This window comes from Furipterus horrens, unplaced genomic scaffold, assembly GCF_987537825.1.
Source record: "Furipterus horrens unplaced genomic scaffold, mFurHor1.1.pri manual_scaffold_9, whole genome shotgun sequence".
In the NCBI taxonomy this organism is placed as follows: domain Eukaryota; kingdom Metazoa; phylum Chordata; class Mammalia; order Chiroptera; family Furipteridae; genus Furipterus; species Furipterus horrens.
The window spans coordinates 79,273,738-79,300,630 of NW_028327179.1; the positions used below are offsets into that span (position 1 = coordinate 79,273,738).

Below are 26,893 nucleotides of genomic sequence, written 5' to 3' on the forward strand. Positions count from 1 at the left end.
TAAAAACACTGTAATCATTCATAAGTAATAACCAAGTCTAGATAAGAAATATCAATGATAATATGAAGAGGACATACTCAAATAGCATGATAGCTCACTGAAGGATAAAATTTCTACAAGGAATCACTGAGTCCAAATCTGTGTAACCAAATTAAAATAGCCTCTGTCATATGCAACAAAAATGACATATACAATAAAATGATAATACATCAGTAGCTTTGATATTTCAGGTACTTAAGCAAATCAATAAAAAAAAAAGTAACTCTACATCAAACAAAAAAGCTTCTGCATAGCAAAAGAAACTATCAACAAAATACAAAGGAAACCTATGAAATGGAACAATACATTTGCAAGTCATATATCTAATAAGGGGTTAATAGCCAATATATATAAATAACTCATACAATTCAAGAGCAAAAGAGATAACCCAGTTTCATAATAAACAGAGGAACTGAGTAGACATTTTAAGAAAACATACAAATGTCCAACGGATACATAAAAAGGCGCTCAACGTCACTAAGCATCAGGACAATGCACGGTAAAACTATAATAAGCTATCACCTCACACCTAGAAGTACTTGTTCACAAGATATATATATTAGTACAAAGGGGAAAGAAATGATTAGGATAAAGTCTCAAAAGGGAATATTATCTTGGATTTTCTAGGTGGACCTAGTGAAAATACAAGGGTCCTTATATGAGCAAAGGGTAGGCAGAAGAGTCAGAGAAAGGGATGTAAGGCTAGAAGCAGAGCTCAGAGTAATTCCATTTCTGGTAGTCAAAAGCCAAAGAATGTAAGCAGCATCCAGAAGCCAGAAAAGGCAAGGAAACATGTTGTTTCTTGGAGTTTCCAATAAGAAATCCATTTTTCTGACATCTTGATTTTAATCTTGTGAGACCCATTTTCAATCCCTGAACTTCAGAACTCTAAAATACATTTTTTAAAATTGTGCTGTTTAAAGCTACTGTGGATTCAGTCATTTGTTATGACAACAATAAAAAACTGATACAACTCCTTTGGAAAGAACTATCAGGTATTTCTTTTAAAGCAAGAATGTGATTACCTAAACTTAATTAAGATTCACTTACATTTCAGAAAAGGTTACAGGATAAAAGCACCCACCTAATGTAACATATAACTTGAACTTTTTCCTTGCAGATGGACAAACAATTTTGGAGAAAGGCCTGATTTCCTGATAATAATGTACTTGGGTAAGTACATTGCACGTGAGATACACGCAATGGGGCTGACGAGTCTGTTGCAAGTTTCACTGGCAAGAGAAAAACAATTGTGCGCAATAAAAGAGACCAATGAAGGGGTACCAATGAGCTACTATGAGACTGTTAGGGGAGGAAAGGGATGTAGAACCCAGGAATAAGACACAGAATACTTGTCTTGGGAACTATATAAATGAAATGACCAGGAGCTACATGCTGGGACCCTCTCTTCATGATTTTTGTATTAGTCAGCCTTTTGCAGAGACAGTAACCAATTTCAAAATCTCAATGGTTTAAACAATAAACAATTATTTCTTACACATAAGTATTGGCTGCTGGGCTTAGTTAGGTTCTTGCTATCAGCTAGGCTTGGGTTCAGACTTGCATGTCATGCTGGGGTCCAGGCTGAAGAAGTAGCTGAGCTGCTGGCGAAGCATGTTGTTCTCTAGGAGGATGCAAGACGGGCTCTGCTAGGAAAAAAAAAAAAATCCACCTGTCACTTCTACCCATAGATGACACTTGGGCAACCCAAGACAGCAGAAAAGCAGAAGAGGTCAGGAAGAGTTGAGTAAATTTTTTGTTGAATAATATGCTAATCTACCATACCATTACACGTCTGTAAAGTTAGGAAAACATATATATACCTGCTATCATGTGAAATTTGGTGATAACAAAATTGATGGTGTGTTTTGCATTAAGGTCTGCTCAGAACTGAAATAGTAAGGAAAATGGTAAAAGAAAAAACTGAGCTACAGTTTTATTTCTTCAACATGAAGTAAAAGGAAACAACATCTCTTTATCAGATACTGCGCTGAATAATTTTATCATTTACTTTCACAGTTTTTCAGATGCAAAATCAAATCAGAGAGGTTTTGATTCATACCTAAGTTCCTATAGTTTGTGTTCCACAATGGATATTTAAATGTCTGTCATGAAAAGTTGAAGAACTAAAGAGGTGGGGCAGTGCTCTGAGTGGAATCAGTGGGCATAGGAAGTGACTCTGCAATGAAAGACTAGACAAATACAGAAAGATGGCTCGCCCCATCAGAATTTGGAAGGACTTGTTTTACGTGGAAATGAGGCTAAAACAAGCTGGATTAGTAGCCCAGCAAAGGCATGGTCCATGTGTTTCTGGAAGGTAACAGTGCAGTGCCAGCATCCAGGAGACTGGTTGATGCCAAGAGAGGCTGCAGTTTCAGAGAGAGAAACAGGGAACACATTCAGAAGCATTTGTCAGGGAGCTGAGACAGGGCAAATACTCTCGAAAATTAGAAAAATGTGTCCTCATGTGTCCTCTCTTCCTTTGGCACAGTCAGGTGTTAGGACACATGGTTTTCTCAGTCCTGCTTGCTCTCTCCAAAAGAGTAGCCTAAATATGCACAACCTTATGCAACAATCCTAGTTTGGTTGGGATTAGAAGGGAGTGGAAGTGAAAATTAAAGACTTCAACCATAAAGGGTATTTCTTCAAGCTGTCCACATGAGTGAGAAAAAAGTCTGTTTACATGGCTGCCTAGAGGAAGTTTAAATATTCATCTAAAATCAGATGTGGATTAAGTAGCTGTTTTTGTTTTACAACTATTAAAGGAAGAGTAAATGTGTTCTAGTTTAGATAACACCAGACACACTAAAATAAATTCATAATTTGACAATATCCTAAGATTTTAAACACTTGCGAGAATTCACAACAATTAGCAGGGAAATAACTCAAGTCAAATATTGTTGCACTATACAACATACTGTTTTAGAGTATGCATGTTTTCTAAATGGGTAGTCAGCACAATTTCAATTATAAAATAAACAAAGTTCTTTCTTTATACCATCTAGTTTTTTATTAGAAGGCCCATGCCTAAATTTCCCCAGCTTGTCCTGGCCAGGTGGCTCTGTTGCTTGGAGCATCATCCCATACACCAACATGTTCTGAGTTCAATTCCCAGTCAGGGCACAATCCCAGGTTGGGGCTCATACAGGAGGCAACTGATTGATGTTGCTCTCTCATATCATTGTTTATCTCTCTTTCTCTCTCTCCCTCCTCCCTCCCTTTCCCTCTCTAAACTCAATAAAAACATATCATTTGGTGAGGATTAAAAAAATTTTTTTCCGATTTCAGGACCTGATTCAACCTCCTTCTCTTCCACCAGGGTTAGCTTTAGTCAAGGTGACACTAATAATCTTCCACTCCTCTGATCTTGGGCGTTTTGCTTGTGCCTGTCTTATGAATTAGCTTTTACCATGATGAATACGTTTTGACTGAAAGACCCAGCGATATCATAATTGTCCTTCAAGCTCAGCCAAAATCTCATTCCTTTGAAATTACGCCTGACCCTCCATAACTTGCTCTAGGTAATTTTATGACTCTCTTCCCCTGTGCTAATGATAAAGGTAGAGTACATATAGCCCAACCCTCATTAACCTACATAGTTGAGAAACATTTGTGTGCTCACTGAGGACAGAAGACATAAGATATCTTTTTCATCTTTGTTCCCCAGTATATATTACAGACTCTAGATCAGCAATTCTAAACCAGGGCACTATCGACATTTGGAGCCAGATAAGTACTTGCTGTAGGGGGCTGTCCTGTGCAGGTGGGCTGTTTACCGGTGTTCTTCAGTTTGACAACCAAAATTTTTTCCAGATATTGCCAAATATTCCCTGGGGGACAAAATTGCCTCAATTGAGAACCATTGATCTAAACCATAGTGGAAATTAGTGTGTGTTGACTTGATGTCAAGAATTGTCAGGTTTTCCTCTTCTACTTGAGTTCTTCCACATCAACAAGTGCTAGAAGGGGTTCTCAAAAAATACAGTTAAATGAACCATTGGTTTAAACAAGTTACAAATAATACTAAAATCTTTCCTCTGAGCCACTAAAACAGAGTTTACAAGAATGATATATATTCATCTATTCATGAGAGACATTGTTTGGTATATTGGTTAATGAGGAAAATCCTGGAATCAGACTGGGTAGGTTCAAATACAGAATGCATGGGTTTAGCAAAGGAAATCATCAATAAAATAGAACAACAACCCACAGAATGGGAAAACATATTTGCCGATATATCTAATAAGTGGTTAATATCCAATATTTATAAAGTACTTACCAAACTCAACAGCAAAAAAAACCAAACAACCCAATTAAAAAATGGGCAAAGGACCTGAATAGACATTTCTCCAAAGAGAACAACATATAGATGATATATCTAATAAGTGGTTAATATCCAAAATTTATAAAGTACTTACCAAACTCAACAGTAAAAAAACCAAATGACCCAATTAAAAACTGGGCAAAGGACCTGAATAGACATTTCTCCAAAGAGGACATATAGATTGTCAATAGACATATGAAAAGAAGCACACTGTCACTAATCATCAGAGAAATGCAAGTTAAAAATCACAATGAGATAACAGCTTGATGCTGGAAATCAAGACTTCTGATTTGAGGTATGTTTACATGCCTCTCGGTCTAGGTGTTTAATGATCCGAGCAGCTAGCTGGACTCACTGCTGCCAACAGTCTCTAACTGCTCAGGCCTCAGGATCTTAAAGACATTCTGTGACTTAAAAAGAATCTTGCTGAGTACTCCATCTTTCCTGATGTCGATAAGGAAATCAAACAAAACTAAGCACAAATGGTGTTTAACCTTGATTGCTTTCTGTTAATGTTTAAGGAACAGTGCATCCATTCCATAGCCTTAAAAGAATAAGTGATTGGATTTCTGTTTTTCTGTTTTTGAACTTATAGAGGATATATAGACTTGTTTATCAGGAAGCGTTCTCTTCAGCTAATCCTTTAAGCTTCCTCTGTTGTAAGTTTCAAGTACATTGTAATCATTCCTGGAATGTGCCTGTGAGCTCATTCCTGGACCCTCCCTGTTGATTAGCATAGCTGCAAAATCCAATAAAAGGAAGGTGCTTGCACTGCTCAGTGCTGACCTGCCTGAGCATGCGGCAGCCCTCCATCTGTCCCACATTCTGTCTGCTGGAATGACTTGCGTGCCCTCAACCGCAAAGTACTACAACAACAGCTCACACCTGTCAGAATGGCGATGATCAATAAATCAATAAACTGTTGGCAAGGATGCAGAGAAAGGGGAACACCATTGTACTGTTACTAGAAATGCAGACTGGTACAGCCATTATGAAAAGCAGTATGGAAGTACATCAAAAAAATTAAAAATGGATCTGCCTTTTGACCCAGTGATCCCACTTCTGGGAATGTATGTGAAGGAATCCAAAATCCTAATTTAAAAGAACATAAGCACCCCTTGTTTATTGCAGAGTTTTTTACAATTGCCAATATATAGAAGCAGTCTAGTGTCCATCAACAGATGAGTGGGTAAAATAACTATAGGACATTTACACAATGGAATACTTCTCACCCATAAAAACAAATTACCCTTTGTGACAGCATGGATGGAGGGAAAGCACTGTGCTAAGTGAAATAAGTCAGTCAGAGAAAGACAAATAACATATGATTTTACTCATATGTGGAGTCTAATGAACAAACAACTAACAAATAAAATGGGGACACATTCATAGACGGAGAGCAGGAGGACAGCTGGGGAGGGAGAAGGTTACAGAGTGGAGGGATTGAGCGTAAAGAGAAAAAGGACCCATGGCCATGGACTGTAGTGTGGTGATTGCTGGGGAAGTAGAGTGTAAGGGACTAAAAGGTAACATAAAAAACAACAACAACAACACAATAAAGATTTAAAAAAAAACAAAAAACAGAATTCATGGGTTTATATCTCAGCTCTCTGCTTTTCTAATGCAATAACCTGGAGCAAGCTTGCTCCACCTTAAACCTTGCTGCACCTCATATTCTCATTATAAAATGAGGATATCAATAGCACTCACCTCAACAAGACTATGTGAAAATTTCGTATGGGGAGTGCTTGGCGCAGCGCCTGACAGTATCAGTCATTACTATGTGTTTGACAAACTGAATGACATCTATTCACCAGGCATTTTAAAAGTAATGGAGAATTAACTACAAATCAAAGATTTAAGCTCTCATGCAGCTTGCAATCCAAAAGGCAAGAAAGAGAGGAATAAATGATAAAGCAGTGCAAGTGATCAAATAAATGGCAGGGCAACCAGAAAAGGCTGACTGAGGTGCCATGAGGCAAGGAAGCTGTCCAAAGAGATAGCTAAAGAAAGTCTTCCAGGGAAAAGTCCTGATGCCAGACCACCCATACTGAATGTGTTTAAAGTATGGTAAGGAGCACAGTGAAAACTACATACTATGTACTGTTTTTAAAAATAAAAATGCAAAATTGTAAATTCCCTTTAAGAAAAAAACTATGTGCATTTTAAAAAACTACAAAAACATCCCATAAATTGAACAAATATTTGACTTGAATTATGAGACTATAGTAATGCATTTTTTCTTTCTATCCAAATTTTCTGAATATGTATTAATATAATGCTTTTAAAAATCAAATCGGCTTTATCAATGAAATTACTTGAAAATAAAAGAGAATTTCTAATTACACAGGAACATTTATAATTTTTCTTCTATTTGTAACTTAAATGTTAGTATTTTTACTTTATTTAAATGTTCTAATGCATCCCTAACACAACATATCGCAAAGTTTACTTTTACTAATATTCCATTTAGTATTTTGACTAAAAAGTTTTTCTCTGCCTATATACTGAAAGGATACACAGTGTATCCTTTCAACTGATAGTTTATGAAATAGACATTTAACTTTTGAAATTTTTCCACATCTTCTACAGCAAAACTGCACAGACTTTTCTTCAAACAAGTAGTCAGCAAAAATGCTGTGATAGTTCACCTAACTGCTTTTTCAGTATAGATATTTCTAATTCAAGGCAGCACTGGAGAATTTGCAGAAATGTGGTTACACATCTCTAAAAGTAATATTAGTAATATCTTCGTTTACATTCAAATATTATACTCTTAAGTACATTCCTTATCTTAAATAGTATGCCTCAACTACAATACAATTATAATTTAGCATTGATTCTTCTGCATTTTATAGTCAGAAATACAACTTTTTAACTTCGCCATTTTCAAAACGTCTTTTGGTAATTTTCTTTATCTGATATTTCAATTATGCTTTAAAACATACAAAGATTAACATTTTACTAGAAACTTACTAGAAACTGGGAACATTATTACCATGGGTGGAAGGATTGGGTGTGGATTTAAAGTGTGAACTATAAAAACTCTTTACTTCTTATAGCTGTGTGGAAATTTATATATATATATAAACTTAGAGATGGTGGGAGACAAGTATGTAAGAATGTAGATCAAGAGTCCAGAAAAAAACAAGCTTTGTTGAAAAATTGTGTGAGATTAAGTTATAAAAAAGGAATTCAGGGAAATTTTCCCTTAACATTACTTACTTCAAGTCAGTGGGGCCAAGCATTGTTTAAGTGTTGTAACTGTAGACTTGAGGGTCTGGAGAGTGACTAATTTTGACATTTATATGATCTGCTGTTACCATCAGGCTCCTTTCCTGTCCCTCACCTTTTTTTCTTTTTTACACCATAAGTAAAGGACAGGGTAGGGGTGTGGTCATTGGTGAACACAGAGAATAGTTGTACAAAATTTTATTTCATTTAATAAAAGAACACCAATATAAGACATATTCACCAAAGACAAGCCAATTTTTACAGACCTAAATAACTATATGTACTTTATAAAATAAACACCAGAAGTTAGTTTAATAGATGCATTTTTTTCAATTTTTCACAAATATTGTTACTTAATTTTTAAGTTTCATCTAATGATTAGGTATATATTGGATTGGCCAAAAAGCCCATTTAGTTTTATCCATAAAAGACACATTTTTCATTTTTCACCAAAACTTCATTGATTTGGACCTTTTGAGTATGTCAGTTACCTTCTGCGTGATATAACATTGATTATTTTCAATTAATCTCTCAGTTTGATCACTATCAACTTCAGCTGGTCTACCTAACCATGAAGCATCATCCAGCAAGGAATCTCCAGCACAAAAATTCAGAAACCACTTTTGATACATTCGTTCGTTCACAGCACTTCCCATATACTGAACAAATCTTTTTTTTTTTTTTGCATTTTAGTTGCATTTTTACCTTTTTTGAAATCATAAAGCCTAATATGCTGAAAATGTTGCATATTCTCTTCCATCTTCAATACTAAAATGGATACACAAAAATTCACCAATTTTGATGCTTCTTTAAAAATGCACGCTGATATGACAGCTGTCATAATACATCTAACAAAATTGTTCTGAATGAAGTTAAAAACAACTGAGCACTACTAGAGCCATTGTATGGAAAAAAACTAAATCAACTTTTGACCAACCCAATATTATATTATCTATTATTAAATTACTTATCTGAATAATTTTTAGAATAAAAAATAATAAGTTTTATATCTATTGAAATTTCTATGTAATGCAAAAATTACTTTGTTTTCTATAACTAGTTAAGAGGCTATGGATGAAATTATCTTAAGGATTCCGTATATCTTTACATTATATTTTCAGTCAACACAGTGCCAGAATATTTTAGTCACAAATATTCTTAAGAACAGTTCTTTAAAAATTTAGCATTTCAAATTAGGAAAAAATTCCAATTTCAAGTAAAACATTACTTGAAAAAGCTGTGTTCCTTCTTAAAAGACTAATAAGAATCAATAAGAAAAACTACTTCTTCCATTTTTATCTTCTTACCTTCCTTCAGTTCTTTATTAAATGTAGTATCCAAGATTGTACCATCAGTAGATATCTTTTTAACTTTCTTCTCCTTCTCATAATTAGCAATTAAATGATGAAACCTACCCATAAAGAGAGAAATATATATAGATATTAGCATTCATGTAATCAATTTAATACATAATTATGAAATCAAAATCTTAGACATTAGCTAAAACCTTCCCAAGTACATCACACACTGGCCGCTGACCTCAAGCTTCCTCTTATGCCAACTCCATCAAGACACACCATTTTTATTTCAGTTACTCCCATCTACTCCCTGGCACTTCCTTTCTTCCCACTGTCACAAATAAGCCACTAGCAAGGTAGAAAAAGTGGCTTTAGGTTATATTTAATGTATTAATCTTCTCGGACTACCATAACAAAATATTCTACTGGGTGTCTTAAATAACAAATTTATTTTCTCACAATTCTGGAGGCTAGAATTCCAAGGTCAGGGTGCCAGAAGAGTGGGTTTTCTCTACAGCCATACAGGAATAATCTGTTCTAGGCCTCTCCTTGGCTAGTAAATGCCTGACCTCTTGTTGCCTCTACATGTAAGTTGTCCCCATGTGCGTGAACACCTCTGGTGTCTCTCTGTATGTCTTAATATCGCTTTCTTATGAAGACACCAGTCATACTGGATTAGGGCCCAACCTAATGCATAGTCATTTCAAATTAATACCTCTTTAAAAGCTCTTTCTTCATATACAGCCATCCGAATTCTGAGGTACTGGGGATTAAGGCTTTAACACAATTCAGCTCATAACACTTGGTCTTAAGAATAAATTGACAAGTGACAATTCAGGGACTGAGATATAACCAGTAAAAAATAAACCTTTTCTCTACTCCTGAGAAAAGCCCAATTCTAGTGACTCATTAATAGGCATGTGGTTTCAGAATTTCAGCGAAAGGAATGAGGCAATGTATGAATTAAAGCTAACTGTAACAAAAATACCCAAATATAATTCCCTCATTTGACAAAGTTAAACTTATTTTTTAAAAACTATTTGAGAAACCTTTTATATGCTCCCACTGTTAAGAAGCCATAGAGCCTATGTACCAAGTCAAAGAGCTAATAAATGGTACTAATAAGCAAAGGCCATGTGCTAAGTATGGTAGATAGGTTAACAGCTGCTTAAGCAACAAAAGTGACAGTTACAGAGCTCTTAGCTTCCATTGTAAAAGAGTGTCAAAAATGCGGGAAAATTCTACACATTGCATTTTATTTTTCATCTACAATTAAAATGAGAAATACATAATTATGCGTAAAAAGTTTTATTTTGGGGGTTCATAAGAATATACTTATGACATCACTAATGTGTAAACACATTGAAAGGAGCATGTGTGGATTAATCATCTTTTGTCTGACCTTATTGCCCAGATTTTTATTAATGGCTGTGTCACTAGTTGCTAAAATCCCCTGTCCTGGCATACTGCAAATTTCCATGCCTCTGGCAATTAATCAGTAGCCTCAGTCTATTTGTAGTTCTTATATTGATTGGATTTCATGAATAAGCGAAAGCAAGGATCCTTGGATCCATGGGACCACAGTTCATAATGTGGTCACCACTATGGCAGAGCCCATTCCAGCTTTGTATTTTGGGGCTCATGTTTCTTTCTTTTGATCAAATTCCATACAATTGTCAAAAGATATGCAGTATCACTTACATAGGAAGAGGATTAAAAGAAGCATAATCCTCAACTGTGAATCCATAAATATCTTGGCAAGATAGGTCCACTTCTTGCTGAAGGAGAAGACTGACTAAGCTTCTTGGGTCAGTAATTACAGCAATCATAACTGCTGTTCTGGAGCAAAAGACATAAATGTGTATTTATGGATCTTAAACATGTGTTGCGCTTTTGAAAAAAAGTTAAGCTTCTAAATTTACTGTTCAAGTGTAGAATCTCTATTAGGAAAAGAATCAGGGCAAGAATGTAAAAAGTGGTGCAGATCTGCACAAAAAGGTGTGTCGATACAGATCATATCAGGAGTCTAAAGATAAAGGGTCCCTGAAAAGCAGCTAGTGCAATAACTTTCAATCCCAGCTTCCTGAAACCCTAGGGTTTTCAAGATGTCTCAAAATGCTATGGAAGAGTGTGTCTGGGGCTCTGGGTTTTCTACCACCATTGAACTATAGCATCTAAGACTTAGAGACTGAGTTTCTGTGTCAGAGTCTAACATTATAAAAAATATGATAATAATAATAACCTACCAATTTGTTCCAACTGATTGATTTTACAGAAAAACAGATCTCAGGAATCGAGGTAATTTGCCCAAAATCATATGGCCAGATCTTTTTTACAAAAACAACAGTAACAATAATAGCAACAATAATATACATTTTATATATACATAAATATACATATACACATACATACACACATATATGTAATATCCCATTAGGTTGATGTAGTTATATGCTCTTATTCTATATTGATTATACCTTTGATTCTTATCTGAAGCATTTACATTTGCCCCTCTCTTCAGAAGAAATTCTACCATTTCCACATTGTTTTCAGAAATGGCAAGTAAAAGTGGAGTGCACCCATCCTGAAAAAAATATTTCAAACTCATTATTTAAAATGTTGTACCAACATTAACATGCCTTTTAGATTTAAGTTCAATTTAAAAAATAATTGTGCTTATAAAAAACTTCTAACACACTTTAATTTTAAAAGGTTTGATACATAACAAAATATGATTTCAAGACAAAGAAAATAAATTGGAGTTGGGCCAGTCAAAAAATGAAATTAAAGTTTCAACTTTAGTCTTAATTCAAATTGTGGGTAAGAGCAGCCTGGATTATTTAAGTGATAAGCACCTAAATCATACATTCACATTTCATAATGTTGTTACAATTGAATTTTCATAGCATTTCATTTAAAGCTCCAAGGATGGCACTTATTTTGGTCTGTTATGTAGAAAAAATATCAGTGAACTAAGGTGCTAAGAAGCTTAAAAAATACACCTCAGTTTTACATAATGTCTCAATAAGAGATTTGGATTACTTTTGGTATTGTAAGTGATTTTTCTAATTCAACCCTATTCTTACGATTATTCGTAAGTATATTAGCAGAAAAAATATAGGCTTTATGATTTTAACCAATATTTATTTATAGAAAAATCAAATAGTTCTCATTTGATATAGGTCTTTAAACAGTTATCTCTGTTAAATATGATGTTGCTTTGGAGGTCAGGATTATAATCTGAAATAAAATGGAGAAAGTTTTTGAAAAGGAAACCAAAAAATATGTAATCAATCAATCAATCAATAACATAAGGAAAATTATCAGCATTTGATAATCTCATTCTCCTTCTCCCCAATTTTATTTTGGAAAATTCATACCTTATATAACATATGTTTCAACAGATACGAATTATCTGCAGTGAATACATTCTTCCAGTGCCATCTAAAATGTAATGTGTGGTTTATAATAAAAGAGTACCTTATTTGGTGCTTCAAGATCAGCTTTGTGTTCAAGCAGTTTTTTGACTAATGACACACTTTGACCGCAGACAGCGTAATGAAGAGCAGTATTGCCATCTAAATCTACCAGATTTGGGTCTGCACCTTGGTCGAGAATAATACTAGCACAATTCTCCTTTTCACACTGTACTGCCTGTCAGTAAATACAACAACAATAGATAAGTAACCAATTCGCTACTCAGGATATGATATATTAAACAAATGTTTAGTATTTTGCTTTAAAATATAAAATTTAACAAAAGTTAACTAGGAAAAGAACTCAAACATATTCCAATTGAAAAGGAAAAATTAACAAACCTTAGTCAATGGAGATCTGTTTTCACTATCCCAGACATTTATTTTGCATTGATTCTCAACTAAGAAAGAGACAACATCTGAGTAACCAAGAGCACAGGCCACGTGCAAAGGTGTTCTATAGCAATATAACAAAACACCAAGTTAGAAGTAAGTCTTAGTTTGAAAAGATACTTTACTCAAGAATATGACAGGCCATATATTAAGATATTTGCTTCATGTACTGATTTATATTTAAATGAAATATACACTAAGTATAATTGTTTTTTCCTGAATTATTGCTTGTGTAATAAGATGTCTGTCCAGCCCTCAACCCAAACACAAAGTGTGAAAGACTTTAAGCCCACCTAAAATCCTAGCAAATATTCTAATTGTCTCCTTCATCCACTAGTATACACATCTCAAGAATTTAGTTTCAAAGAACTTAGGTGGCTTTTACTCAATCTTTAGATCCACCTCTCCATCCAACTCCAGTTCTCATTTTTCATTAATTAAAAAAAAAAAGAAAAGAAGGAACACAAGAAACAAAACCCTACTGGGAAAGAAAGTAAATGGCATTTGCATAGTTCCCAGTAGGTCTTCCCAAAGTGGCTGCCTCATGCCTGCTGGATAATTTTACTTTTCTAATCGAAGTCTAAACCCCACTGTGACAATTAAACCTTTTATGAAAATCTCAGAGCCCATCTGTATGCCCCAAGGAACACGGGGAATCACCACAAATTCAATATAATAAAATGGCTATAAAAGCTTTAGCTTTCTAAGGAAGTATTGAGCAATATAGGCCTGTGGTCTTTCAAAAAATGTGAAAACAAGACTAATGCATCTTGATGAGGCATGAAGCATGACAAATTTTACAAGAGCACACAAATTTAACATTTGTCTACATTTCAAGTTTTAGATTTAACTGTTCTTAAATTTCAGAACTAACAACATATCTTTGTTGTGGCAATTTATCAATGTTTACACATATAAATGCTCCAAAGTCAATATAAATGTTTTTTCTCCAAATGTCCAAAACAAAAGCCTTTCTATTTTTTAAAAATAGTTGAATGCAAAATGTATATTTATAAATATCTTAGAGAAACACTTTATAACCAAGAATATTATTCCATTTCTCAAAATATGCTTAACTTTTTTTTATCAATGGATTATACTTCCAGTTTGAGGCTTTATATTGTTAATTTTATGTATATTTTATTGATTATGCTGTTACAGTTGTCCCATTTTTTTCCCCTTTGCTCCCCTCTGCCCTGTACCCTCCTTCCCTCTAGCAATCCCATCCGCCTTAGTTCATGTCCACGGGTCATGTATGTAAGCTCTTTGGCTTCACCCTTTCTTATACTGTTCTTAACATCCCCCTGTCTATTTTGTTCCTACCAATTCTGCTTCTTCATCCCTGCACCATTTCTGCCTTTCTCCCAGCTGATAACCCTTCAGATGATCCCCATACCTATGATTCTGTTCATATTCTGGTTGTTTGCTTTTTTTTTTTTAGATTCAGTTGTTGATAGTTGTGAGTTTGTTGTCATTTTAATGTTCATAGTTTTGATCTTATTTTTTTAAATAAGTCTCTTTAACATTTCATATAATAAGGGCTTGGTGACAATGGACTCCTTTAGCTTTACCTTGTCTGGGAAGCACTTTATCTGCTCTTCTGAACTAAATGACAGCTTTGCTGGATAGAGTAATCTTGGTTGTAGGTCCTTGCTTTTCATCACATTGAGTACTTCTTGCTAGCCCCTTCTTATCTGCAAGGTTTCTTTTGAAAAATCAGCTGATGGTCTTATAGGAACCCCTTTGTAGGTAAATCTCTTCTTTTCTCTTGCTGCTTTTAAGATTCTCTCTTTATCTTTAACCTTTGGAATTTTAATTATGATGTGTCTTGGTGTGGTCCTCTCTGGGTCTAGCTTGTTTGGGACTCTCTGTGCTTCCCGGACTTGTATGTCTCTTTCCTTCACCAAATCAGGGAAGTTTACCTTCATTATTTTTTCAAGGAAGTTTTAATTTCTTGCTCTTCCTCTTCTCTTTCTGGCACCCCTATGATTCAGATGTTGTTACATTTAAAGTTGTCCCAGAGGTTCCTAAGCATCTCCTCATTTTTTTTTCAGTTGTTCTTTCTTCATGCTATACTTGTTGACTGTTTATTTCTTCCTTGTGTTCCAAATCATTTATCTGAACACTGGCTTGCTTCCCTTCACCGTTTGTTTCATGTGGATTTTTCTTCATTTCACTTAGTATAGTCTTCACTTCTTTCCTTATGTGTTTGTCATATTCACTCATGTCTGTCAAGTCTGTGAGCATTGTTATCAGCAGTTTTTTGAACTCTGTGTCTGTTAGGTTGACCATCTCCTCGTTTGTTACATTGGCTATCTTTTTGTCACTTAGTTCTCCCACTGGAACCTTGATCTTCTCCCTCCTTTGGGCCATACTTCTGTCTCCTGAACATGACAGCCTCTTGTGTTTGCCTCTCTGTGTTAGGTAGAGCTGTCACACCTGTTAAATTGCAAGGGGCAGAGCTTTAGGTGTTTGTCAGTGCAGGGCGACCTGTTTCACCACCTTGTGGCACTGTCTGGATGAGTATTGCTTCCGTATATATTTGTTTGCTGGACTTCCATGCAGTTCAATTTTCTGGCAGTTCTGGTTGTTTTTTGTTTTACGGTAGATTTAATCCTCCTTGGCTGGAAGTCTATAGTGTTATTTTTTAACTCGTAATAGTTATCTTACAAGAAATCTATATTCATATGAGGCCTAGTGTTCATTTCTAAATTTTCAGTCAGGCTGGTATCATTTTCTTTCATTCAAACTCGGTTTTCTCCCAGTCCTTCACTCTCTCACATGTCAGTGAGAGAATTATCAGCATAGATTTTGGACAAATGAAGAATTGTCAGATTCCAGATATCTCTAATTCAACTTTAGCAAAAGCCATGAATCAAATGGATGTCTGGTGTGGATCATTACTATGGTAGCTGAAATAAAGTGTTATCCCTCTGTATAGGGTACAAGACCAGAACATAGCTGCAATATTTGACTACATTTTATCATAAGAATACCTTTTCTATTAATTGACTTCATAGGGCTCTTGACAACTTAGCATCCAGAATAAGTGAAGAAGAATCCAAGGAAGCTACCTCTCACTAAATCATTAAATTATTTTCAAATCTAGACTGAACACTTTATATCTAATCTAGATTTGAGGAGTGTGACTAAAACTATTAGTTTAAAATTGAGCCTTCATCTATCAGACTATATATGCTCTAAGGGATTTTTTATTAAAAGCCATAAAGATAATTTAACTTTATAGCTGGAAGAAACATTAAGTGTCTCCTATTCATATTCAAACTTATTAGACACAGTACACTTGAAATAAACAAAACAAAGCAAAGTCTCCAGGGACCACTCTTATGCTGCCTATCCCTCTGCCCAAATCTCCCCTCCTCTTCAGAAATAGTGACTTTAATTTTAGTATGTAGCATAGCCTTTCAGGTTTTATTTTTCTCAGTCTCAATCTCTCTTTCTTCACACACAAATATTCAAATGGAATATACAGCTTGAGATTTGTTTTTCATCTTAATTGAGATATAATTTATATACAAAAATTTAAGCATACAATTCTGAATTTTAACCAATATACAGTCATATAAGCACCACTATCATCATAATACAGAACATTTCCATCGATCTAAAAAGTTACCTCACTCTTCTTTACAATCAATCCCTTTCTCCCCTCTTCATCTGAAACCCTAGCTAATTTTTAATTTTCATTGTCTAACTTAACTTTTTCCTTTTTAAGAACTTTATACAAATGGTGTTATTGAATATATAATATGTTATGTCTGGCTTCTTTCACTAAGCATGACACTTTTAAGATTCACCTACATTTTTTAATATATCAGTAATTCATTTCTTTATTAATAAAAATATCCTTTTAGTCTTCTGGCCAAGATGGAGGCCAAGGCAGACATGTTGCATCTCCCTCTACAACTAAAAAGGAATACAACTACCTCAAAACTAGAGACAACCAGAAGTTCCGGAAAATCGAGCTGCATGGAAGTTCAACAAACAAAAATATAAAGAAAAAATACTCATCCAGACAGGTAGGAGGAGCAGAGCCAGGTGGAGAGGATGCGGTGTGGTGGCGGCAGCAGTGGTGGCAGCAACAGGCTACCAAAAAGTGCAGTCACACATTTTAAAAAGTCAAGAGGGACACCTGGAGAGCACACCCAGCACCTGACCAGACTACGCAGCTCACAGTCCCAGAGCCAAGGAAAATAAAGCCTCATTGCTTCTGACTGTGCAAACCAGTAGGGGTTGGGGCAGAGTAAGAAACAGCCGGTCTCTCAGCAGAGTCCGCTTGTTTAAAGGGCCCCCATGGTCCTAGAATGTCCGCAGACCCACCCACTCTGGGAATGACAGCCAGGGCAACAACTAGAGGGGCGTCAATCACATACAAAGTGGGAGAAGTGCCTGGAAAGGGGGCAAGTGCTGAGCAAGCAGCATTGTTTCTTCTCAGACCCCTCCCCCACATACAGCACCACAACGTGGTGAAACAGGTCACCCTCTACTGATGAGAAAACCTAAGGCTCCACCCCTTACAATGTAACAGGAGCGACAGCTCTACCTAAGACACAGAGGCAAACAAACACAGGAGCCTATCAAGATGAGAAGACAGAGAAGTATGGCCCAAAAGGGAGAATGGATCAAGGTTCCAGTGGGAGAAATAAGCAATGAGGAGATAGCCAACCTAACAGGTGAGGAGTTCAAAACACTGGTGATAAAGATGCTCACAGACTTGACAGATATCCTTAAGTATGGCAAATGCATAAAGGAAGAAGTGAAGGCTATGCTAAATGAAACAAAGGAAAATCCACATAAAACCAATGGTGAAGGAAAGGAAACTGGGGTTCAGATCAATGATTTGGAACATAAGGAGAAAAACAACAGTCAACCAGTACAGAATGAGGAAACAAGAATTGAAAAAAATGAGGAGAGGCTTAGGAACCTCTGGGACAACTTTGAACATGCCAACATCCAAACCATAGGGGTACCAGAAGAAGAAGAGCAAGAGCAAGAAATTGAAAACTTATGTGAGAAAATTTTGAAGGTAAACTCCCCATATTTGGTGAAGGAAATAGACATACAAGTCCAGGAAGCAAAGAGAGTCCAAAACAAGCTAGACCCAAAAAGGACCACACCAAGACACATCAATCATTAAAATGCCAAAGGTTAAAGACAAAGAGAAAATCTCAAAAGTAGCGAGAGAAAAGCAGAGAGTTCCCTACAAAGGGGCGTCTATAAGACTTTCAGCTGATTTCTCAAAAGACACTTTGCAGGCAAGAAGGGACTGGCAAGAAGTATCCAAGGTGATGAAAAACTAGGGCTTACAACCAAGATTCCTCTATCCAGCAAAGCTATCATTTATTTCAGAAGGGCAGATAAAGTGCTTCCCAGACAAGGTAAAGCTAACGGAGTTCACTGTCACCAAGCTATTATTATATGAAATGTCAAAGGGACTTACTTAAGAAAAAGATCAAAATTATAAACATTAAAATGACAACAAACTCACAACTATCAACAACTGAATCTAAAAAATAAGAACAAAATCCAACTAAACAAACCAGAATATGAACAGAACCATAGGTATAGGGATCATTTGGAGGATTATCAGCTGGGATGAGGCAGGGGGAGAAATGGGGAAATGGTGCAGGGACTAAGAAGCATAATTGGTTGGTACAAAATAGACAGGGGCAAGTTAAGAATAATATAGGAAAAGGTGAAGCCAAAGAATGTATGTGCACAACCCATGGACATGAACTAAGGGGAGTAGTGCACAGAGCGGAGCAGAGGGGAAAAAATTTAAACTACTGTAACAACATAATCAATAAAATATACTTTAGAGAGAAGGGGGATAAGTAAGGAAAGGGTTTAGTCAAAGAACCTGTATAAATGACTCATGGACATGGACAATGGGGAGGGATATAATTGCGGGAGAGGGGGTGGGTTGGGTGGGGGAGAGAAATTGGGGGAAAAGGGGACAACTGTAATTGAAAAACCAAAAATTATATATATATATATATATATATATATATATATATATATATATATATATATAAAGTATATATATATATATATATACTTTAAAAAAGAACACATTAAAAAAACAAAAACAAAAAATTATTCTTTTATTTCTGAATGGTGTCTTTAAGTTATCATATTTATCTGTGTATGTGTCTATGCACTCATTCATCAAAAATTATTTAGCATTTACTACAGCTAGGAAGATTTCTAGCTGATGAGGATACAGCAGCAAACAAAACAGACAGAAATACCTCCTGTTATGGATCATACACACTGGCTGAAGAGGTAAACACAAAACTTAAAATAAAAAGTATGCTAAACAGTAGTAAGTACCCAAAAGCAAAATCAGGCAGGGAAGAAGAGTAGGAAATGTCAGCAAGGAGAGGGACAACAATTGGATGTAGAGTAGCCAGAGCACCTCACTGATAAGGTGACAGATAAACAGCTGCAGGAAGTGAGAGGGAAAGCCATGTGGATCTCTGGGGAGGGAAGCACTCCTGGCAAAGTGCACAGCAAGTCCAAAGGCCTCACTGCACTTCTGACGTTTCTGTTGAACACTAAGGAGGCCCGGGTAGCTGGAGATGAATGAAAGAGAGAGTTGTTGGATGTAAGAGCAGAAAGATAATGGGTAAAGGAGAGATGGAAAGCCAGTTGAAGTTCTTAAGGCAAGCAACATCACTTGACATACATGGTATATGATCAGCCTGGCTACTGTACTGAGAATAAATTGAAAACATTAAAAGACAAAAAAACTAGTTAGGAGGCCACTGCAGTAATTCTGGTTAGGACATGATGGTGGCTTTGATTAGGGTGGTAACTGTGAAGTGGCAAGAAATTGGTGAGTTTTAGTTATATTGTGGAAGTGGAGCCAATAAGATTTTCTGTATAATTAGATGGAGAATGTGAAAGAATGAGAGGAGTCAAGAATGACTGCGGTTTCTGGCCTAAATAACTGAAAGAAAGAACTTGGCATTTATAGAAAGAGAAGAGCAGATCTGAGGAGAAAAAACAGGAATGCAGTTTGGGGATGTTTGAGATGTGTGATCAATGATGTGATGGAGTCAGTGGCACTCACAAGCCAACTGTTAAATTTTCAAGAATCATTAGAGCCAGTCGACATCACATTGATAGTTTGAAATCACTGCTTTTCCTCCATCCACCTCCATCCCCCCAGTGCCTGTTATTGAGCATTTAGGAGCATACCACAGCCTATTAGATAACCAAGCAGAAGTATAGCATTTGTGTATATAAGTCTAGAGTTCGGGGAAGTGATCTAGCTGGAGATAAAAAGTTGGAAGACTTGGAATATAGATATTTAAAGCCAATCTTTTTTCACCAGGCAAGTGAAGAGAGAGAGCGAGGATAAGTCAAGTAAGATACTTGTCTGAAAGTCCAGCCAGGTAAGACTGAGAATTGACCACTGAATGAAGTCATATTGAGGTTATCCATGACGCTGTAAGGTAATTCAATGGAGTGGTGTAGGATAAAAGATAAATTAGGTAACTCTGTTCTTGTTAAAGAGGAGGTAAAACTCATCAAGATGACACAAGTCATCTTTCTAACCATAGATTTCTAGTTATCTAATTATGATGAAAGATGACATTTTTCATACCTTATGACTTAAAAACTCCCTAAAAGATTTTAAGGTAGTCACAGATAGTACATATTTCCCATTATTAATGCCAAACCCATAACTTCTTCATTTATTAATATATAAAATCGATTTTGTTTTGCATTAAGTGATGTTGGTGGGACTTTTGAAGATACTCTGCAGCTGAAAATTTTTTCATAGAAGAGCCACATTATAGAGTTAATTATTTTGCTGTTTCAAAAGTCTGTCTTAATAACCATTGTTCTGAGAAGTTACCTCTATTCTTTTCCTATCAGTACATTAGTTATATGGTAAATCTTAGGAGGCTGGTAACAATATGCTCTACAGGGAAGAAGGAAAAAATGTACAGCAGGATTGGGAAAAGATGGAGTACCCAGTGGAGATTAAGGCAATGGGAGGAATGGAGAGAATCAGAGAGGCCACAAATGCCTTCAAATATCCAGGTAAGTGCTTTCAAAAATAAGATGAAATTTGGGAATGTGACTCTCTGCCATGGCTACCAGACCTCTGCACTATGGGATGCCACGAGTGACAACCAGTTGGGTAGCCCAGAGAAATCATGTTTCTGGTCAGAGTACCCAGTGGCCCCAGTGGTCTCAGCCTCCCAGCCACCCTGCCCTTCATCACTCTGGTCACCTGTATTTTCTGTCCCGAATGTTCACACCATGTTTCTTGACCTGAAGGTACTCCTTCATTTTTCCCAAATCCCCAACTGCAGCAGCTTTATGAAGTTTCTTTAAATCTTTATCTCGGAAGTTGTAGCCACACTGGGCGCGGGAACCAGTACTGGCCCCATGTAGGGGCAGCTGTGAGGAGGGGCTGTGGGGCTCACCATTCCTTCTCCAGAAAGTAAAAAACTTCTTCATGGTGGTGCACGACTGGCCAGAACGTCCCTGCGTCTCCTAACCGCCTGGAACGCCCCTGTGCTGACACGCAGGCTCGCCAGCTGGAATCCCAGAGATAACGCAGCTGGAGACACGAAGTGGGCCAAGGGCCAGAAACCTGCTGGGTCACGTGCCTGGTACGATATTCCAGCTTCAGTCCTAGAACCGCTGTGGTTGGGACCCAGTCTCAGGGGCGTCCAGACGCAGATTCTCACTGTGTTATAGCTTCCAAACTCGACACATTCTCTTATTAGTTCCAGCAGGTTTTTTGTAGATTTATTCAGATTTTATATATATACAATTATAACACCTGCTAACGGGGACAATTTAAATTTTTCCTTTCCAATCTTTATGCCTTCTATTTCTTTTTCTTGCCTTTATCACACTAGTAGAACTTCCAGCACTATGATGAATACATGAAGCCATCTGATTCTAGAATTTTCATTGTAGAACGGCATTTAGCTATGTGTCTTTAATATTCAAATGTCTGTTATATATTTCTTCTTAATGAGCTTTAATAGTTTATACTATTAAGGTGTTTGAAGATTTCATCTATATAATTAAATTTATGTGAATAATATTCTTGACATTATTACCTTATAATCCATTTGCTATACGTAAATCTGTATTTTGGATCCTTATTCATTTCTGGTATTTGTAATTTGCATCTTCTATTTTCTTGATCATACTAGCTATTAGTTTAGTGATTTTAGATTCACTGATTCTATTGCTATTTTATTGATTTCTGCTCTTCTTTCTTTAGGCCTTCTTTTTTTTTACCTTAGTTTGTTAATGTGGAATCTTAAATTGCTACTTTGAGATAATTATTCTTTTAATGTAAGCAAGGATAGCATAACTTGCCCTCTAAGCACTGTTCAGCTGTTCCTGTTAAAGGTGCTATAGAAGAAGCACCCCAAAATTTTTAAAAAGTTCTCATTTTATTTTATTTTATTTTATTTTAATCTATTTTCTAATTTACCTTGTAATCTCATTGACATATGATTAATTAGAAGTAGATTGCTTAATTTCCAAATATCAAGATATTTTTCTGTTAGGTTTTTCTTGATTTCAAGTTTTATTGTCAGAAAACATACTTTCAATATTTTAGTCTTTGTAAGTCTGTTGAGATTTTAATTGTGTCCCAGAATATGGTTTACCTGGATGACTGTTCTGGGTGCACTTGGGGAAAAAAAGTGTATCCTAAAAAGTGTATCCTGCTATTGCAGTTGGAGTGTTCCGTAAATATTAATTATGTCAAAGTGGATGATAGTGTTTCTATATCCTTGCTGAAGTTTTTGTCTACTTGTTTTATAAATTACTGAATGAACAGTCCCGAACTCTCAAACTATAATTATTTATTTGTCTCTCCTTTTAGTTGTATCAGTTTTACTTAATGTGTTTTGAAAGTCTGTTACTATATACATACAATTTAGGGTTGGATATCTTCTTCATTAAATGAACCCTATGTCATTATGCAATGTCCTGTTTTTCCTCAGTAATATTTCTTGTTATGAATCTACCTCACTTAATATTAATATAGCTAACCTAATTTTTTATTTGTGTTTATATGGCGTATCACCTCTTTTATTTTAATAACATTTTGTCCTTGTTTTAAAGCAGTGTCCTATAGACAGTATAGAATTGAACGATGCTATTTTTATCTGATATTGACATTCTCTGCCTCTTAATTGAAATGTTTTAATTATTTACCTTTAATGAATTATTTATATGTTTGAATTTATATCTGTCATGTATTGCTTGTTTTCTATTTATTTCCAATTTTTGGGCTTTTCTTGTTTTTCCTACCTTCTTTTGGGACCATTACATATATTTTTTTAGTGGTTAGGTTCCATTTCATCTCCACTATTGACTTTTGGTTACACCTCTTTTATTTTTAATTTTGTGGTTGCTCTTGGATTTAACACAGACACATATACCCCTTATCACAGAATATTTTTCAATAATATTATATCATTTCACATGTAGAGTAAGAACCTTAAAATAGTCTACTTTTATATCCTCTCTGCTCTGGGATTCAAATCAAGATATCCACAAATTGTATTCTCATCTGGTCCTCAGGCATTTCTTACAAACTCAAAGAAGAGTGAGAAGGACTCAGTGGTTTGTCTCCGCAAGACTCAGGTCTCCTTTTTCTTGCTGGTTCTTGGTTAGGGGATGACCTCAGGTCCTATGTTCGTGGCCCCCTTCATCTTCAAAGCCAGCAGCAGAATTCTCTCTTCAAATCTCTCTAGTACTTACATCTCTGACTTCTTCAGTTTGACTTTCTAGATCTAGATTTAAAAGACTCATGGCATCAGATCAGGCCCAAACAGATAATCTCCCTTTTGTCATTTAAGATAACATAATCGCAGGAATGGTATCTCATAATATTCACAGGTTCCATCCATGCTCAAGGCATGGGTCACTGTGGGTCATTAGATAATTCTGCCTATCACATGAGGCATGCAGATGCATATAAGCTAAAACATAATTTTTAAAGAAGGGTGAGATTTTCAGTCTGTAACATCTCCTGTGAACTAAAAAAAAAATTACTGAACATATTATAGGAACTCAGTAAGTATTTCTTGGCAAGAATACATGACTTCACTCTGTAAATAACAGACATCGGAAGTGTTCATGGGCTAACATTATTTTCCAACACTCTCAACTGCCTTAATTGCTCAAGGCAATCAGGTGTCCTAGATTCCACTTGTACATCCCGCTCATTGAATACTCCAACAAAATTCCAAGTGAAATAATAGATCTCAGTAAAAGAAGCACAGCTCCACTCACTATTTTCCTGAATTATGAGAACTCTAAATATGAAAAAGTTAAAGGAGAAAACCAATCCAGACACATGCACATGTAATCTAGGTCTATACATTGATCACTGTAATCAGGAAGTAGAATGTATGGCGCACTGTCCTGGAATCTTCCAGACAAAATCAGAGAAGTGGTGCTTCTTCTACATACGTGACACACATTACAAAATAAAGCACCATTTCTATTCTCTCTCAACTCATTTTTAACCCCATCTTTCTTTTCTCTTGGACATATTTTTAATGCACTTTTCAATTTCAATCTTGTCTAGTTGCCTCTGCACAGATCCTTCTGTTGTTTTCTTTGCTATTTCTTTTTTCTGTCTATTCAGGTATTCCCTATTTCTGGATTAATTCTTCACCCACCGATTCTCTCCATATTCTTTCTATCCTCTCCCGTTCTCTGTCTCTCATTAGACCCCATTTTCTTATTACAATCCTATCTGTTGGTTCATCTCCTCTCCCTAACTAGTTCTGACTCCTTTAAACAATTGTTTCTTATTTTTAAGTAAATATTTACATAAAAAACCTAAATATTAAATTCTGTAATAAAAACAATGTTTTATCTAAGACAAGGGTACATATCTACAATATCAGTCTATAAAGACAAGGCAAAAGAATGACTAAGCATTTTTATTTTATATAATCTAAACCGGTAAAAGCTAATGGAAAACATACATTGCCCCCAAAGGGTTTTGGACAGGAGAGATGTGCCTAGCACACCTTCCTCCAAAGAAGCCCTTTTTTTTTTTTTTTTTTTTTTTTTTTTTTTCTCCTAATGTGGAACATTGAAAAATTAATCCCTGCCTTTTGCCACCTAGTAGTTATGGATTGAATGATGCTTTTTAACCCTTTTTGCCAAATCTGTTGCCCCCAGAACACAACAAGGATGCCAGCCTGCTAAACCAAGCACGCCGTTGTCCGGAGACAGCCAACTGACCTGGAGTCTGCATGATCCTTCCCCATGTGGGAAGGCCACCCTCCCCTCCACACCCCCACTCTTATTAGGGATTTCTGGACCCAAGGGTAGGTAGGACGACGACCATGTCCAGCTTGAAGCAGCTAGAGGAGCTTGAGACCTTCGCCCATTGTCCTTTACAAGATTACAAAGGGTCTTAATATCTGAGAGGGAGGGATAGTTATTTTTTACGAACCATGGGTATGGACTTGGGGGGGGATGCTGGGGGAGGGAGATACTGGGTGGAGGGGAGTAAAGGGGAAAAAATTGGAACTACTGTAACAGCATAATCAATAAAATATATTTAAAAAAAAAAAAAAATACATTGCCCCAGAATATCTCGATCAATTTCCATCTCTATATATCCTACATAGAAACCAATCTTACAAACTGAACCAGTACTCAGATTGTCCACAGGATGGCAAACAATTACACAATGAAACTGAAAATTAAAAAATTTCCTAGAACTATAAATTTTGTTAAAAAGAAAATACAAGGTTTTGTTTTTGTTTTGTTTTGTTTTTCAAATATCTTACAAATGCCTTAAATTCTTATCTAGGAAAAAATTCTTCCAAATTCCTATTACCTTATAATTATGTATTAATCAGAAGCAAAACAAAAATAAATCAATAGAAGAAAGGTCTTGTAGAAAAGTGTTTCTTAGCTATAGGAACTACACAAAAGGTTCACAATCATTGATCATTGAAATAGGAATAAATAAAATATGGATGTATCATAATTACCTGTCAGTAAAATGCTATAGATTTTAAAATACTGTAATCATTCATAAGTAATAACTATGTATAGAGAAGAATATTCATGATCATATGAAGAGGACATACTCAAATAGCATGATAGCTCACTGAAGGATAAAATTCCTACAAGGAATCACTGAGTTCAAATCTGTGTAACCAAATTAAAATAGCCTCTGTCATATGCAACAAAAATGACATATACAATAAAATGATAATACATCAGTAGCTTTGATATTTCAGGTACTTAAGCAAATCAATAAAAAAAACAAAAAGTAACTCTACATCAAACAGAAAAGCTTCTGCATAGCAAAAGAAACTATCAACAAAATACAAAGGAAACCTATGAAATGGAACAATACATTTGCAAATCATATATCTGATAAGGGGTTAATAGCCAATATATATAAATAACTCATACAATTCAAGAGCAAATGAGATAACCCAGTTTTATAATAAACAGAGGAACTGAGTAGACAGTTTTAAGAAGATATACAAATGTCCAACAGATACATAAAAAGGTGCTCAATGTCACTAAGCATCAGGAAAATGCAAGTCGAAACTATAATAAGCTATCACCTCACACCTAGAAGTACCTATTCACAAGAAATATATATATATATTATATATATAATATATATATATATATATAATGATTAGGATAAGGTCTCAAAAGGAAATATTATCTTGGATTTTCTAGATGGACCTAGTGAAAATACAAGGGCTAGTGAAAATACAAGGGTCCTTATATGTGCAAAGGGTAGGCAGAAGAGTCAGAAAAAGGGATGTAAGGCTAGAAGCAGAGCTCAGAGTAATTCCATTTCTGGTAGTCAAAAGCCAAGGGTTGTAAGCAGCATCCAGAAGCTAGAAAAGGCAAGAAAACATATTCTTCCTTGGAGCCTCAGTAAGAAATCCATTTTGCTGACATCTTGATTTTAGTCTTGTGAGACCCATTTTCAATCCCTGAACTTCAGAACTCTAAAATACATTTTTTTAAAATTATGCTGTTTAAAGCTACTGTGGATTTGGTCATTTGTTATGACAACAATAAAAAAACTGATACAACTCCTTTGGAAAGAACTA

The 26,893-nt window shown here is 35.6% G+C and overlaps 1 protein-coding gene across 1 annotated transcript; it reads right to left on the reverse strand.

Annotated features, from left to right (window-relative positions):
• Positions 1–10,592: 10,592 nt before the first annotated feature.
• On the reverse strand, positions 10,593–21,263 carry LOC150001996 (uncharacterized). The gene is made up of 5 exons (XM_090286896.1): positions 21,034–21,263; positions 12,714–12,828; positions 12,376–12,549; positions 11,373–11,479; positions 10,593–10,734 (listed from the first exon to the last, which is right to left on the reverse strand). The coding sequence occupies exons 1-5, from the start codon at positions 21,261–21,263 to the stop codon at positions 10,593–10,595; spliced, it is 768 nt and encodes a 255-aa protein (XP_090143022.1).
• Between the last annotated feature and the right edge of the window lie 5,630 nt (positions 21,264–26,893).